We start from the raw sequence: 12,892 nt of genomic DNA on the forward strand, positions 1-12,892 counted from the left end.
GCCAAAGAGAAACAGAATATACGCAGTAGTCTTTATACCCACAGCCAAATCTAAACGTCTAAGTCAACCGACGTCCGGTGTTAACGTTCATAATTGTCAAAATTGTTGAACAATAACAAGACATTACGCAAATATAAGGCAAAAAATCAAAGCATAACTGATATTTGCAGTGTTCCTTTATTAAAAAGTGCACGGAGGCTTGGTTTTTGCGATAGCAAATGAAATGCTCCACAACTGCCGAAAACCGCAGCCTGCTGTTGTCCGCGCTATCTGGCGGCATTTAAAGAGTCAAACGGCAATTGCAACGACAGGTTCCAATAGATAGGTTCCACGTTCCGCTTGGAACGCTCGTGGCGTGAGGCAACGGGGTTCTATATAGAGACGTTGTAATAGGGCGCCTCGATTCACGTGCGTCTCCGCCGTACGGCAGCGCTGGCATTACGGCACCCAAATTGGAGCAGTGGAACGCGGTAAATTTAAATTGACTTGAGCAAACCTCTAGCGTGTTATCTCGGGAGGAACGAGACGGGAGAGGATCAGCATCAGAGGCGAGCGGGAATGAGAGAAGAATTTACTTGTCAGTGGCCCCGGTCGACTATCGTCTTTCGTCGATATTTGCTACGAAAGGAGCCGATGCGCGGCCATTTTTTACGCCTTCACGCTCCTGCTCTCTGTCGTTGACGCACGTGCCTATCGCTCTGACAGAGGCGGGAGCGAAGGGAAGGGGCATCTCGTAGATCAACACGACATTACGAGGCCCGAACGTGTGGTCGTGCCTCATGTCGAATGTCACATTGCTTTCAGGCTTGCGAGATATTTGTCCGCACAGGTAGCAACCTTGCAAGGAGCGGGAAAGCCACTGGTACTTTATATTGTTCTTCAAACCTTCTTTAAATTGTTCGTTACCCTTTTTACATAAAAGATATTACTTTGAGCTTTTTATAACATGCTACCGGCCTGTGTGCAACTGGATTTGACCTTCATCATCAAAGCCTGGACCACATTTACCAAGACAAAAATGGAATACCCAGGGCACTGCAGTCATTTTACTATAACCGCCCTGTTCGGACTGTCAAGCGTTCCTACTCGAGGAGTTTCGAACGGCAGGTACGCTCTCCCGTTTTATCGCGATACAAACAAGTCTCTTCCTCCTGCCAGAAATGTAACGAGGAAGAACCAGACCCTCTCAAATCTAGAGCCCATGTCTTCTGAGCACATCCTTCAGCCCGCTTCCACTAACAAGCATAGAGCCCGCCTTGCCTCCAATGCATACTTTCGTCTCTGTCTTTTTAATAGAGAAAGAATGCTCAGCAGCGTCTTCCCACGCCTTTTGCAATGCAGCCTCGACAGCCAAATAAGTAGAGCCATTCCTACTGCCTTCAAGTGAGCAGGTTTCTGACGAGAGCAGTTCTTGGGTGGTTCGTGGACGATAAATCCAGGCAATATGCTCGAAAAAGCAGTGCAAAGTTAAATTACAGAACTGTCACGGTGAAATAGCGGGTGGTTGCATAAATAAATGTGAAACTCCTGCGTGGTGCTACGAAGAAAAAACAGCGCGAAAGACAGGACGAAGTAAAGACAACAAACCACAGGCGCAGCGCCTGTGGTTTGCTGTCTTTACTCCGTCCTGTCTTTGGCGCTGTTTTTTCTTCGTAGTACAACGTACCAATTGGCCCTTCAGGAAACCCTCCTGCATGGGCTAACTAATACTCCGAATATTGCTCGAGAGTCGTGGTAGTGAATCGAACTTATTTTTAAACGACTAAAAATAATTAATACCTTTGAAAACTCTAGAAGCTTTTTACTGCTAAGCAGTATATGCCTACTCTCATCATCATCAGCAGCAGCGGCAGCCTGCTCAGGTCCACTGCCGGACGAAGGCCTCTTCCGTTGACCTCCAACCGCTCCTGTCCTGCAGTGCTCGAGTCCACAGTTTACCCCCGAATTTCTTTATTTCATCCCTCCATCGGGTTAATGGCCTTCCCCTTTTTCTAAACCCATACCTTGGTATCCAGTCTGTTACCCTAGTTGTCCACTGGTTGTCGGTTCGTCTCACAAAATTACCAGCCCAAGTGGATTTATTTTTCTCTGTTTCAACTATGATACCTTCTACTCTAGTTTGTTCTCTCGTCCAAGGAGCTGGTTTTCTGTCCCTGAGTGTTATTCCTAACATTATTCGTTCTATTGCCCGTTGAGCCAACCTAAGTTTGCTTTTTCGTTGTTTAATAAGGGGCCAACTTTCAGCTCCGTATGTCATCCCCGGCAGTATGCCCTGGTTGTAGATTTTTCTTTTGAATGACAAAGGTGGATTGGTTTCATTTTTTGAAAATGCTTGCCGAGTGCTTCCCAACCCATACCTATTCTCCGCCGGAGTTCTCTCTCGTGATTGGGGTCAGAACTAACCATCTTCCCGGAGTAATATTATTTTACTTGTCCTGACCTTTCGTTACCTAAGCTGAAGCGGATGTTTTTGGCATGTTTATTCCTTACAACTTTATATTAGAGCGCAGCTCCTAGGTGCCCGTTCCTGGGCTGAGCGGCGTCGCCGTCGTCGTTGTAACCGGCAGAGCAAACGAGAAGCGAAAGCCCTTGAAGGGTAGTGGAGCGACACTTTTTTGATTACTTACCGTTCAGGCACGCGCACACAATGTCCGGATTAGCGTGGTAATCGCACCGCGTCATCACTAACGTATGCGGCGAGCGCGTCCAGCGATTCCATACATGGAAATAAAGCTCTTAGTGAACGGAGGCCTATCTTCTGCGCTGTTGTGGAACGCGAGAATGCGCTCTCTGCCAGTTCTTACTGAGCAACGAGTGACGCAACTGGTGGATCTGCGTCGTCTGCCGCTGCTGCTAAACCAGCTGCCCGAGCAGAGGCTCAACGCCACCGACGCCAGAATCCAGAGGTGCACGCCTCCGAAGCAGAAGCAAAGCTGCGCTCAAAATTCGCATTAGGCGGTACCACAATCGTCGGTGAGCTTTTTGATTATACTCGTGGTTCTAACATAATCAGCCGAAACGCTGGCTTACTGTTGACAGGTTCACTAATGTCTGGCCGTTGAAAAAGTAAGCCACTGCTATGCTCAAGTGTATCGCTACTAAAAAATGGCCAGTTTGATAGTCGGCCGGCCGGCCAAAGACACCGCTTAGGTTGCATTAGCATCCTTCCCCACCTTTTTAACTCTATTCTATGCCGAATAGTGTTTATCATGCACTCCGCCAGCAACGGTGACCTTCTGGCAGGGCGGCGAAAAAAGTTAGGCAACGCTCTGATTTCTAAATCCCAGTAACATAGGGACCACGAAAGGTTTGTAAAAACTGTATTTCCGTATTTTCCACATAACAACTGATTATATGTATATGTCGCCCTTCCTCGGGCGGCCAGTGCATGTGGTTGTAGCTTTTCGTGCACATAGGGGTTATCGGTTTATTTGAATTTTAACGATGCTACTTGTCTCGTCCATGGCCGGCATCGTATTCCAAGCCCGGTGTGGACACGGTGTTTCTGACGTAGCGCTGAACTGATTTAGAGATTTTCACCTCCGTAACTTAGTGCCCGATGCTGCGGAAGGGCTTCTTTAGCTTTTTCAACAGTCTTAACCCCGTCCTAGCGAATAATTTTATTTTGTTATTTCAAAATTAATATTGCGGCTGGGCCTTAGGCATGCGCTTACTGCGGTTTGCTTGCATTGCGTTTTGATGAGCGCTGTTATTAATGGGCCTTTCCTTGTTTCTAAGTACGTGTCCTATGCAGCGGAAGCGTTTTTTAACATATTTCAACTGGTTAAATGGCCCATCTGGTGGATATACTTTCTTATTCCGTGATTTTCACCGGTGACTACGCCGGTTAGGGTTACGGCGACTGTGGTTGTTTACATTTGAGCTTTTGGCTGTAACTTTACCAAAATTGCGTCTAGCAAGCTGACTTAACTTGCCATACTATTGAAACACCCCCGCTATATTCCCAGCATGGCTTTGAAGGTGCCACGCTGTCGCAGAAGTTAGCTAGGGTAGTTTTACTTGCCGTGACAACGAATTCGACCCGGAAACCCCCACGGCGAAAAAAAAAACACAACGTTTATATCTGTAAAACAATTGGTCCTTGGACGTTCAAATTTGAATTAAAGGGCTGCAGAATATTATGAAGGAGGCGAGGGAAAGGATTTGAAATTACATGGCAGATTTCCTGACGGAAATTGAAACTTCGCGAATCTACGTGTAAACATGTTCGCCAGGATGGAAGTTCCTCGAAGCTTCCTGTCTTCCCGGATTCATGCCGCTGACGGTGGTGCCCGTTGAGATGGTTCGATATTTAAACGGGGATGTCTCATGGCTCAATGCCTACTATCAGCTGTCTTCCGTAATCAAGCTGTTTCGGTCTGAATTGGGGCGTTTCACAGACCGTAAGACGCCTACGATGGGGAAGGAAAACGGACGGTCATGTTTGCCGCAAGAAAAAAAGCTCGAGACTTTCCAGCTTTAACTCGATATGGAATAGATGCACGTCGTTCGCTTGGAGCCGTTGCCGCCGCCGTTCCGTTCTCTAGTTCCGGCTCGTCGAGTAGCTGCCAATTCCTCCCGGATGAGCGGCAACTTGCCCGCTTGGAAGGCCGACGTGGGGGATGTTACTTGTTCAGCTGAACTGGCTTTTAGAGGTTTCTTTTACGTCTAAGCCCGCGCGCCTACTCGGTATCCGACCGGCGCAGGTTGGGAGGGGGGGGGGGGGGGGGGAGGGGGTGCGCGCGGTTTCATGCCCTTACTGATGACATGTCCGTTGTGCTGGCAGGATATTTAAACGTTGGCGTCAAACGGCCCAATGCGACTTGTCCGGTGCCCTCTCCGTAATCGAGCGGATTGAGATGGTGTGTTACACAAACAGTAAGATGCCTACGACGCGGAAGTAAAACAAGCAGCTCCATTGTTTGTCCACAACACTGAACCTCGGGTCCTTCAATGTTGCATTCAGCTAATGGGCTAGATCTTTGGCGTGGAATCCTTAGGCGTAGCTGGAGATCTTTGAGAGAGGCTTTCGTCCTGCAGTGGACACAACCAGGCTTTTAATGATGATGGTGACAAGAATTGGCTACGAAGTATGCTCAATCGCAAAGTACGGACAAACCTATTTTCTTTCGTGCACTCCGTGGACTGCGTACAGCTTCGCAGGTCATCCTTATTCACAGAGTGGAAGGGCACTAATTTTTTCGAAAAAATATCTCTCAAGAAAGGTTTGTGTTCTAGATAATCACACAGGCTACACTTGGTATCAAACGATAGATGGGATACAAGCGTACTTACTTTTGTGACTATGGCATAGAGCGCCACATCAAGGTTCTTTCTACGGCGAATGTCGTTCGGAATGAAAGACTTGCTGGAACTCGAGCGCTCGCCATTTTTTATGTTGTTTTGAACACGAGAATAACCTGAGATAAAGAGAACGCACATTTGTAGCAGGTGACCTGATCGGTCGGGATCGGCAAAAGCGCCGGATTTGAGGGGGCGCCGGGAAAATAGGCTTGCGGACGTCATAAAAATACGCAAGATTCAAAATATTGAAACGTAAAGCAGCGGCAATGGTCGAGTAGTCAACAATACGAAAAACCACGCAGTGAAATAGTATAGGGGCATTTTACATTCTATTTTAATGATATGCAAACATGTCACAGGCGGAAGTATCGCTATTTCAAAAATCCGGTATATTGAAACCAAAAAACTAGAAAGAAAGATGTTATGCATGAAAGTACATACTGCCGTTACGGTCAAAATAATGCGAAAAATATGGCTACTACGCATTTAAACGTACAAAGAAAATTGTGTTACCATTGTAGTCGCTAATATGGCTTTAGTTATACTGGACTGGCGAAGCCAGCCTTTGAAATTCAATGCGCTTTTTTTCACCAAACAGTTGCAGTGCATTCGCACAATTGTGACTTTTTAAGCAAAGCTTAACTGCTTTCGTCAAGCTATTTCGCGCAGGATGCGCAAATGACCTTTTGACCAGATACACACCACTCAAAGCGCACGCGTGATTCGCCAGGCCCGCTGTTGGCGCCTGCGGGCGCGGACAGCGGTCGCCACCGCCGCTGCGGCCGAAGAAGCCAACGACCCCCGGAGCCTGCCATGCATGCGACGCTGGGTCGTTTCGGGCAACGTGACTCGTCTAGCGCCCGGCGAAGAGAACGGTGAATTCGCCATGAATGAACGCCGTGGTCACACCGGCGAACGCCGCGTTCGCCCGGCCTTCTTGTGTGAGCGTTGCACGGAACCGAACGGCTTTCAGACGTGGTCGGCAATAATGCTAAAGAAAATGTTTAACCAAGCGGAACCAAGACTTAACCAGACTAAGCCAAGCTTTTACTTTGCATATCCACGGTTAGCTGAGCTAATCCGCAGTCATTTCCTTGTGTTTTTCACATACGACGTGTTTTCCCCACACGACCTGAATATTTCTACATTCACGTACGTGCTCATTTTCTCTCTGCGTTGTGTTTTATGCGACGTAGCCTGCTGGCTGTAAAGAGATTATTTTAACACGAAAGTGTTTTATACCGGGATTGATTGATTGATAAATCTTTATTTGCGAGCCTGAGGCGCAGATGTTAGGGCGCCCGCCTGGTGGAGGGCATCCTTAGTCCAGGATACCCTCGCTGCGGCTGGCTGTCCGGGCCCTGGTCACCAGGTCTTGCTGGATCCTGAGGTCCGGGCTAGTCAGGCAAGCCGTCCACTGCTCATAGGATGGGGTGGGATTGGGAGGGAGGTGCGGGGTTCTTTGACACTCCCATACCTGATGATATAGGGTGCCAGGAGAAGGACAGAAATTACAGGTGGCGGGGTATTGAGTTGGGTAAATGGCGTGAAGAAGGGTGCTGTGGGGATATGTATTTGTCTGAAGACTTCTCAGGGTGGTGGCTTCATCTCTGGATAGTCTTGGGTGCCGGGATCATCCTCTGGTTTTATACCGGGATCATCCAACATCTGAGTGACGTCATATCCGTCAAGTAAATGACATCGCCATAAAAGCGCTGCTGCGCAAGGATTCGAGCCGGGCGCTCCGTCGCCGCAACGAGAGGTGCCAGGCGCTTTACCGACTCCGCTACGAGCTGAAACGCAGACAGCCTTATGAACGCGCCATATATCTTTCCTATAACCTACTCCATTTCGATGGTGCTGCCGCCTAGAAGAGGTGAAGCGAAGTAGTGCATCACGAGGCTAATGAGCGCCGACAGTTGGCGCCAGCTGAGCTCGTCGCAACGCAACCGTCTGCCGTACACTCCACGGAGCAGGGACGCAGTGGTCGCACATTAGCGAAAGTGACGCCTCCGCAGGTTGTCGCTCGCCCAGCACACCCACAAGACAGCCCCGCAAATCATGCTCTTTCACTGCAGCGGACCGTGAGTTCACCAAACGATTCGCTGGCAACCCGTTCGGTTTTGTTCGCATGGTTTGCGAGCGCGTGTGGTTTCAGTCGGGTTTACGCAGTGCTATGGCGCGTGCAATCCAGTGTCTAATGTTGATTTGATAAGTCTGACGGTGCCACACCGCCGAAATATCAATAGCGATGTGCAAGTTCATATCTATGCAGAATAAACATTCAACTGATCCTTTGAAGGCACATCGCCCTTTCGTGTTTTACCGATTCCTATGAAAGAAAAATGAACCACATTTCTTTCTTGCGTTCTTGAGTATTAAACGCGGGCTCTGTTGTTGACGACAAATTTCATAGAAATAATTTACATCCCCTATAAGCAGAATAAGATATATGAGTAAACCAGCTCTCTATGTAGTGTGCGCATACTTTCCTGTGGCGTTACAAGTTACACAGCACTGCTGTTGGCACTTTACTAAGTAAGCACTACAAACGGGGTAATCTGACACCCAAATTTTGATATGCGATAAGCGAGAAGTCTAGGATGCTGTGTTTCAGTGTCACTCTGCACTGGATGCTTCGCATCTTTTGTCCTGAGTCAGGTTGAAAGATCAAGCGAAAAATCTTAGCGCCTTATTCCTCATGATTTTGTCACACAGCCAAATACGACTAAGTGTTCTTAAAGGAATCAAACTTATTAGAGCGAGCTGGGCTCCGCAATCAGCATAAAGAACACAAAGCGCCCAAAAACCACTTAAGAAGGTAACATCCCCAGAAGAGCGTTGGCGAAAACATTCCGCGTGGCGTTCCGCTTCTCCAAACATCGAATTAGACTAACAATATTGTCGAGAGAGCAAGAACCAAGAGCAAGTAGAGCGATGGCAAAACTACATTATTTCGCTGTCAAGCACGATTGCCAGAAGAGTGTGCAATGCGGGCTTGTTTGCACCCGACAAGTTTCGATAAATTTGTTTTCGTCCCCTCACACCGTCGTTTTTTTTTTTCGAGGCCTTGCCGATGTGTCATACGAAAGGAGCAGGAAACACGTCCTTGTGTTGAAACACAGGATGACATACCCGGGCTGCTTTTTTTTTCGAAGAATCCAAACGCTTCGCTGCAGAGCGCCCCACGTTACATGTGTGATGTCCTGCGTGCGTTATTCTATTGAGCTCCTGCTAAAAGGACTACTACGTTCGCGCTGTCTCGCCTCAAGGTACAGTTCTGAGGAGTTGAGGTCTGTTAAAGTTTTACAATATAACGGGGAGTAAATTATTTATGACGGGTCTATTTTTATGGACCCACCACAGTAGGTCTATCAGAAATTTTAATTTGTTTACTGCACTTTTTTTTAAACCCAACTATAGTTGTTTTATTCGTTAGTAATGGCTGTTTGGTATGTTTTAGGTCACTTTAGGTTCGTTGCGCAGCATGTGACTGTGTTTAATTAACGTTCTGCATAGCGCGAAGGCACATGCCACGTGGGGCGTTGCGCTGCGAAGCCTCTGGGAATATGCACCCCGTCCGACCAGGCGGTGGAACAATCTAGTCAAGCAAAGCAGAATATCTGGTTCGCACCAATATTTACCAAGTCCCTTTCTCTTAAACCCTGCATGTGAGCATCAACTTGTCATATGTTCCGCATACAACCGGAAATTCTTCTGCAGCACATACTTTTGTGGCTTCCACACCTTGTTGGGGTGCCCAGTCAATAAACGGCTTATTCACCGCTCCTCTGCTGCTGGTTCTTCTGGTCCTTCTGTGCGACAGTTCTTTCAAACCAAATGTTCCGCTAGCCGCTTGTGAAACGAGGAAACAACAAAACCTCCGACTTTATAGCAATGGTTGAATTGTTCATGTCCTCAAGCTGATGTACTCCCAGCTGGCTTTTCTGAATGGCCTTTAAGATTACGATAAATAGTTTCCCTATTCGGTACAATCATAACCTAATAGCACCGTAGCTGCCACAAAACTCGCGAAGTATGATGAATACAATGTATAAAAGTCGTGATAACGTTTGTTCGTCTATGTGTGCTTCTTGGTTGGACATCCTCTATTTTTGTAGAATGTTTTTCCGTATGAATAAAACGTGGCGCCATGCAACCTTGCTTTTGTCATTAGTAAACACCATAGTATTGCAACACAACTTACTTGTTTGGTTGGGGCCGTTGTAGTCGTTATTTCCATAACCAAGCTCTCGACCCGCCTCCAGAAAAATATCGCTGGCCTTTGTGCGGTGTGTTGGAAAAGTGACAGGTACTTCACCACTGTCGCCGTGAAAACCTGCACATTTTACAAATTAGAAAAGAAATACAATTCGCCTGCCGCACGAAAATCGGTTCGTGTAATATTTTTGTTATCTTGAACAATGCTCTGGTGAACAATGAGGCTCCCGTGAACGGAATAAATAAAGTGCGTAGTTTTTCTTAGTGTTCCCCTGTCCGCTCATGAAGCCCACAAGAAACAAGCGACGCTGAGCAAAAAACGTATATAGTTTCTGACTTCAGCAGAAATATTCGTGATAGGTGGCATCAGGCTATCTCAGCCAGACACCACTAACTTGTGTAGTCCAACGCCGTCCACATCTACCTGGTGTTAAACCCATTTCTGCGCTGCGAAATCAACTTTGTGGAGATTGTAATCTTGCGCGAAGCGTTCATCCCAAAGCCGGCATAGGAAATTCCAAAACTTTTTTGTGCTATGTGCACATTGCCCACAAAGAAGGTCCAGTGCTTGCTAAGATTTGCATTAGGCCCGAAACACATCTCGGGGTTGAAGTATTAACCATCAGGGGTCATAAATTTCAGAACTCAAGTGACGCGGGACAACGTAGGCCCAATCACTGGTGGAGACCATGCAAAGGATTTACATTTTTGACAGAGGCGCCGTCAGGTACTTTGCTGAGGACTGGCAGAGAAACACGAACGTTTAGAGGGCCAGAGTCACCACTGGGCTATCTAGAACCAACAGCTATTTTCGGTTACAGAAAAACTAGTCATATACATAAAGCCGGGGCCAGAAAAAGAAAGTATAGAAAGTGCACAAAAATGATTGTGCGCTTTGCTAAACTAGAAACGGCGCCAATGACGGATTCTGTATTTTTGCCCTTTTTGCACATTTGCTTGGGCAACATTACATAAATTGTGTTCTGTGTAGTGATGTTCGGGGAAATAGACCCTGGTTTCCGTTCTTGTTTCACCGTAGCTTGCTTCTCGAGAACCCAAAACCCGGCAGCGTAATATGATATATATATATATATATATATATATATATATATATATATATATATATATATATATATATATATATATATATATATATATATATATATATATATATATATATATATCAGCGCAAACTTGCGCAAATTCCATTTTGCATTGTCATGTTTGTGGGGTAAGCTCACTCGGGTCGAACTAACGTTATGGAAGCACACATCTCCGAAGCCAGACGCCCACTCAGGCTTCCCACTACAGCCTAACCGTCACTCCACTTAGCGTATTTGTGGACAGGCGTCCGCCTGCAGCATCTCGTCGCCCTAAAATTGGGGACGCGAACCATGTACCAAAGCCTTACTCTCGGATCATCAGTGACGACATCACCAGGACCACGCACAAACCACTCATGACAGGAGATCCCCGTCAAGCCTTTATTGCCACCCGCTTAGATTGAGCCGTGTTAACAAAGCCGAGTGACACTTCCACGATTTCTCTTACTCACGCTGAACCTAGAATTTATGACTTGGTTCAAGTTACGAGAGCTCAAGCCGTACCACATAGCGAAGCCATAGTGAAGGTTATGTCTATGTTTCAGAGAAAAAAATTTGGCTGCCTGCGCAATTGAGACGCCACGACTGAGAAAACAGCGGGGCTGCAGGTCTTCACTAGATTCAACTTGGCTTTTAAACGCGGTGCACTTTAGGGGCCCGTCTTGTCGTCGCTGCTCGTCCGGGGTCACGGCGGGCAGAGGCTTCGAAAAGAAAACCGTTTAGCCTTGTCATGATCGAACCTGTGACCCTCGCGTTACAAAGGTTATGTGGATCCCACTGCGCCAAACAAGCACTCCTTAATCAACTACAAAGTGTTGGGTGGATCTTTGAGCTGCACCGTGGCCATAGACGCTGCCGTTGCTAGGCCGTATGTAAGTACACAATAGTGTAAAAGAAGGAAAACATCATGAATTTAACACATTAATTGCACAAACCTAATAAAAACTCAGTCCAGTGTCTCTTTATATGACTTTTCATGGGCTACTGTGCCCTGTCTTGACTACTTTCGGTATCAACACCAGCCTGATACTGAAACTTGTCAAGAGACGGCGCCACAGCCTCTCTTCTTGGTACAGTAGTAAGAACACCGCCCATATCAGGAAATATTATACAGGCGGCGTTGGTAGAATAGGCCTCTAAATGCACCCTGCGAAAAGTCAGTATTTCCTACCATGTATTCCGAAACAGTTCGTTCGGACCGAGCGAAAGCGGGCGCTTCGAGAAAAACAGGGATGGTGGAAGGTTTAAACATGTCTACTGTCGCTAATAAATGTACGAAAATTGTAAAAAAAACGTAAACACAAGATAATTACGAGAATAACACAAGTGCAACACTGGCGATTCACTGCTTAGTACTTCCTACAGATTACACTTGAAGTGAAACTGCTTTAATTATTCTGAGGTCTGCCCCTTTATTGAGAAAAAGATGGTTCAGAAGCTAAGTTTTCGTCATGCAAACCGAGTTAAATCAAGATCCACAATCTACCCTCCTAAAGTCCAAAATCCATACCGCCAAAGTACGAAGCCAAAGTTCGATTCAACTCAGCCAAAGTCCGAAGCCAAAGCCCGCGCTGCAAACCCAAATGAAATGTTGTGCGCCCCGGATGCGATGAAAGTCCAATCGGATATACTGCGGTTTCATAACGCGAGAGGCAGGCCTTCGATTCCGACCACGGGAGGCGCTAGTTTCTTACTACCCTCCGCCGCTGCTAACCACGAACCCTTGGGGCATAAGGGGTTGCCCTGTGGTTAGGTTGCTGGTTCGCGGCGTTAAGGTACGGGTTTAATTCCCGGAACCTGCCTACTCCTTTCCTCTTCGCCCCTTTCCCTCACATTTCTTGGTCTAGCATTCTCACCCTCCCCAACTCGCCGAGGGGGACTTCCTGATAACGATTCGCACGGACAGAGGAAAGCTTAAACAGATCCGCTGCTCAATTCTGTCCATGGTTTTTAACAAATATATAGCTGGAAAGATAATTACCCTAAGTGCACCCGACAGATAGTGTTTTCTGTTTCCTTCTGGACAGGCTCGTGGTGTGGCGCTTTTTCCGGTGTTTTTCCTGCACAACTCGAAAGTCGGCCAGAGCGATATTTTACCCGCCGGCTTTCACATTAAGCACGCGACCACAGGTTCACACGGGTGTGTTTACGCGGGTGCGGAGGAAGTGGTAAAGGAGGTGGGGCGTGTACGCGAAGCTAGGCTTCACGCTCTGTTTTGCTAGGTGGTCTGTGCTTCAAAGTTTGAGCTTCACTTCCTCCTGCAA

The 12,892-nt window shown here is 47.1% G+C and overlaps 1 protein-coding gene across 1 annotated transcript in view; it reads right to left on the reverse strand.

The window, feature by feature from the left end:
• Positions 1–12,892, reverse strand: part of LOC144145076 (4-pyridoxate dehydrogenase-like) — a 77,496-nt gene that overhangs the window by 26,432 nt on the left and 38,172 nt on the right. Inside the window, exons 4-5 of the mRNA XM_077676567.1 lie at positions 9,512–9,643; positions 5,296–5,420 (exon numbers count right to left, since the gene is read on the reverse strand). Coding sequence (XP_077532693.1) covers positions 5,296–5,420; positions 9,512–9,643 — 257 coding nt within the window. The remainder of the gene's footprint in view (positions 1–5,295; positions 5,421–9,511; positions 9,644–12,892) is intronic.

The sequence above is a fragment of the Haemaphysalis longicornis genome, unplaced genomic scaffold, assembly GCF_048455015.1.
Source record: "Haemaphysalis longicornis isolate Haplotype H1 unplaced genomic scaffold, Haemaphysalis longicornis Haplotype H1 scaffold_7, whole genome shotgun sequence".
Classification (NCBI taxonomy): Eukaryota; Metazoa; Arthropoda; class Arachnida; order Ixodida; family Ixodidae; genus Haemaphysalis; species Haemaphysalis longicornis.